Source organism: Alosa sapidissima, chromosome 11 (assembly GCF_018492685.1).
Source record: "Alosa sapidissima isolate fAloSap1 chromosome 11, fAloSap1.pri, whole genome shotgun sequence".
Taxonomy (NCBI): Eukaryota; Metazoa; Chordata; class Actinopteri; order Clupeiformes; family Clupeidae; genus Alosa; species Alosa sapidissima.
This window is the reverse complement of record NC_055967.1, coordinates 25039340-25041839: the sequence shown is the minus strand read 5'-3', so window position 1 is coordinate 25041839 and position 2500 is coordinate 25039340. Positions and strand designations below refer to the sequence as shown.

Below are 2500 nucleotides of genomic sequence, written 5' to 3'. Positions count from 1 at the left end.
GGGTAGAAGCCCGCCGGCGGACCCCCCCAAATCCACACTGCCCCCCAGCACCACCGCCAGGAGGGCACAGCCCAGGGCCAGGAGGGTGGAGGAGGCCCGTGCCATCCCCCGTCGGGTTTGGGTCACCCGCGTGAAGAAGAGAGAGACACACACGGGGTGGGTGGAGGTGTTGCCTGGGCGAGGAGGATGCGGAGCGGGTGTGAGGGGCAGAAGGAGTCTCAGGTCAGGTAGAGTCCCTCGAGCAGAGCCCAGCCGAAGAAGGGGGGGAGGGGGGGGTCCGGAGGTCAAGTTTTGGAGGAAGTCCTGCAGGTGGGTGAGTGAGTGTGTGCGAGCGTCTGCGCGAGTGAGAGAATGTGTGTGTGTGTTTGTGTGTGTGTGCGTGAGTGTAAGAGTGTGCCTGTGCGCGCCTGTCCGTTTCCCACAGCTCTGTTTCTTCTCTTCTCCTCTCCTCTCGTCTCTCCCGTCACACTCTAGGAGTTCAGAGCCTGCCTGTGCTGTCCTGCTCCGCCGCTTAAATACCTCACCCCCTCCCTCTCTCTCTCCCTCCCTCCCTCCCTCTCTCTCTCCCTCCCTCCCTCCCTCCCTCTCTCCTCTCGTCCCTCCCTCCTCCCTTTCTCTCTCTCTCAGCACCAGCCACACACGTGCTCTACACTCAAAGACGGCCTCCGTGCTCTCTCTCTCTCTCTCACTCTCTCTCTCTCTCTCTCCCTCTCTCTCTCACTCTCTCTCTCTCTCTCACACACACATACTCTCATTCCCTTTTCTCCTCCCTTTTTTCTGTCAGTCTATCACTCTTCCTCTCCTCTCTCTTTATCTCTCTATCCCTTGTTTGAAATCTCACAAGCCCTCCTCATCCCTCTTCTCTCTCCTGACACCCCTCCCTCTCTCTCTCTCTCTCTCCTCTCTCTCTCTCTCTCTCTCTCTCTCTCTCTCTCTCTCTCATTCTCTCTCTTATTCTCTCTCTCCTGTCTCTCAAGCCCTCTTCTTACTTATTTCCCCCCATGACACATCTCACACACAACCCTCAGTCATTCTCTCTCTTTGTCTTTTTTTTTCAATCCTTATTTCCATCCCTCCCCCTCCCTTTTAACCCCCCCCCCCCGGGATCACACCTCCCTCCCCTTCTTCTTCTCTCTATCTTTTTTATTCTCTGCTCCCTCCTTCCCTCCACATATCCGTCTGCTCCTCTTGATAGGACTCTCTCTCTCTCTCTCTCTCTCTCTCTCTCTCTCTCTCTCTCTCTCTCTCTCTCTACACGTCTCTGTTCATTCCCCCAGTCTTTGTGCCCAAATGGCAGGATTGAGTTTTTCCTCTCTTCTCCTCACATTTCTTTATGGATTTTCCATCAGAAGAGCCTTTTCCATTCGCATTCTCCAACCTTTTCTGATTTTCCTCCCCGTCATTTCAACTCTCTCTCTCTCTCTCTCTCTCTCTCACACACACACACACACACACACACACACACACACACACACACATACACTCTCTCTCTCTCTTGTGCGTGCTCAGCTCAGAGTAAGCTGGATGCCATGGCCAAAATAAGATAGTTTCCTCCCCTCACTCACTGGATTTCAACATCACTCCCCGACACCCCCTTATTCACAATGATGCTCTCTCTCTCTCTCTCTCCCTCTCTCTCATTCTCTGGAGTAAACAGAAACAGCATGCAGTGCTGCATGCACCCCTCCCTCTTCTGCTTCACACTACCTCCATCTGTCTTTTCCTCTGTCATTCCCTCTTTCTCTCTCTCTCTCTCTCTCTCTCTCTCTTCCTGATTTCTCTCTAAGTGGACAGAAGGCAAACTGGGATTTTTGAGATAATACTTGTCGGACCAAATGTCCATCAAGTCCTCTGTCTTGATTGCTCAGAAGACACCCCCCCCCCCCCAACCCCCAACCTCTCCCCACTCCAAGTAAAAAAGACTGCTATTGTTTCAGATGTTACATATCAGTTCACAGATCATATACAACAGTAACCTGCTGCATTAAAAAAAAACACGATCAGTCTCGACCCCTCACCACCAAGGTCAGGGGTCGAGCCTGATCCGATCCTGTGCAAATTCTTTATGACCCTGTGATGGCTCAAGACAAATTGGACGTCCTGGTTTGTAAAGCACTCCCTCCTGTAGCTTTAAAGCGATTACCTCGTCAAATGAACAGAGTGGCGCAATTTAATTGCCTGTTAATTCTCAATGGCAGTCAGCAGGGACACATTAGAGGCCTGTAAAGTGACAAAGAGAGGAGTCGTCACCGCAGAAAAGCTGTGTACAATCCTCCGCTGATTCAGCCCTCCAGACTAAATGGTTTAGGGATAGTTGGGCTCCTTGGCATTATCTCAGCCAGGCAGCTCTTCTAATATGTGTTATGCTTTAGGAACAGCTACTGCCTAAGCCAATGTAATCTACTCTGCTGCACATACAGTACATTTCCATGATATATCATTAAAAAGATGGTGTCACCCTTGTCCAAGCAATCTCCTCTCAGAAAGGATCTGTTTCTGC

The 2500-nt window shown here is 51.3% G+C and overlaps 1 protein-coding gene across 1 annotated transcript in view; it reads right to left on the bottom strand.

The window, feature by feature from the left end:
• reln (reelin) overlaps window positions 1-496 on the bottom strand; it is a 134045-nt gene extending 133549 nt beyond the window's left edge. The window contains 2 exon segments of the mRNA XM_042110561.1: window positions 1-17; window positions 19-496. The exon segment at window positions 1-17 is cut by the window's left edge and continues 143 nt beyond it. Of these exon segments, the coding sequence (XP_041966495.1) occupies window positions 1-17; window positions 19-105 (104 nt within the window). The 5' untranslated portion in view covers window positions 106-496.
• Window positions 497-2500: the final 2004 nt, after the last annotated feature.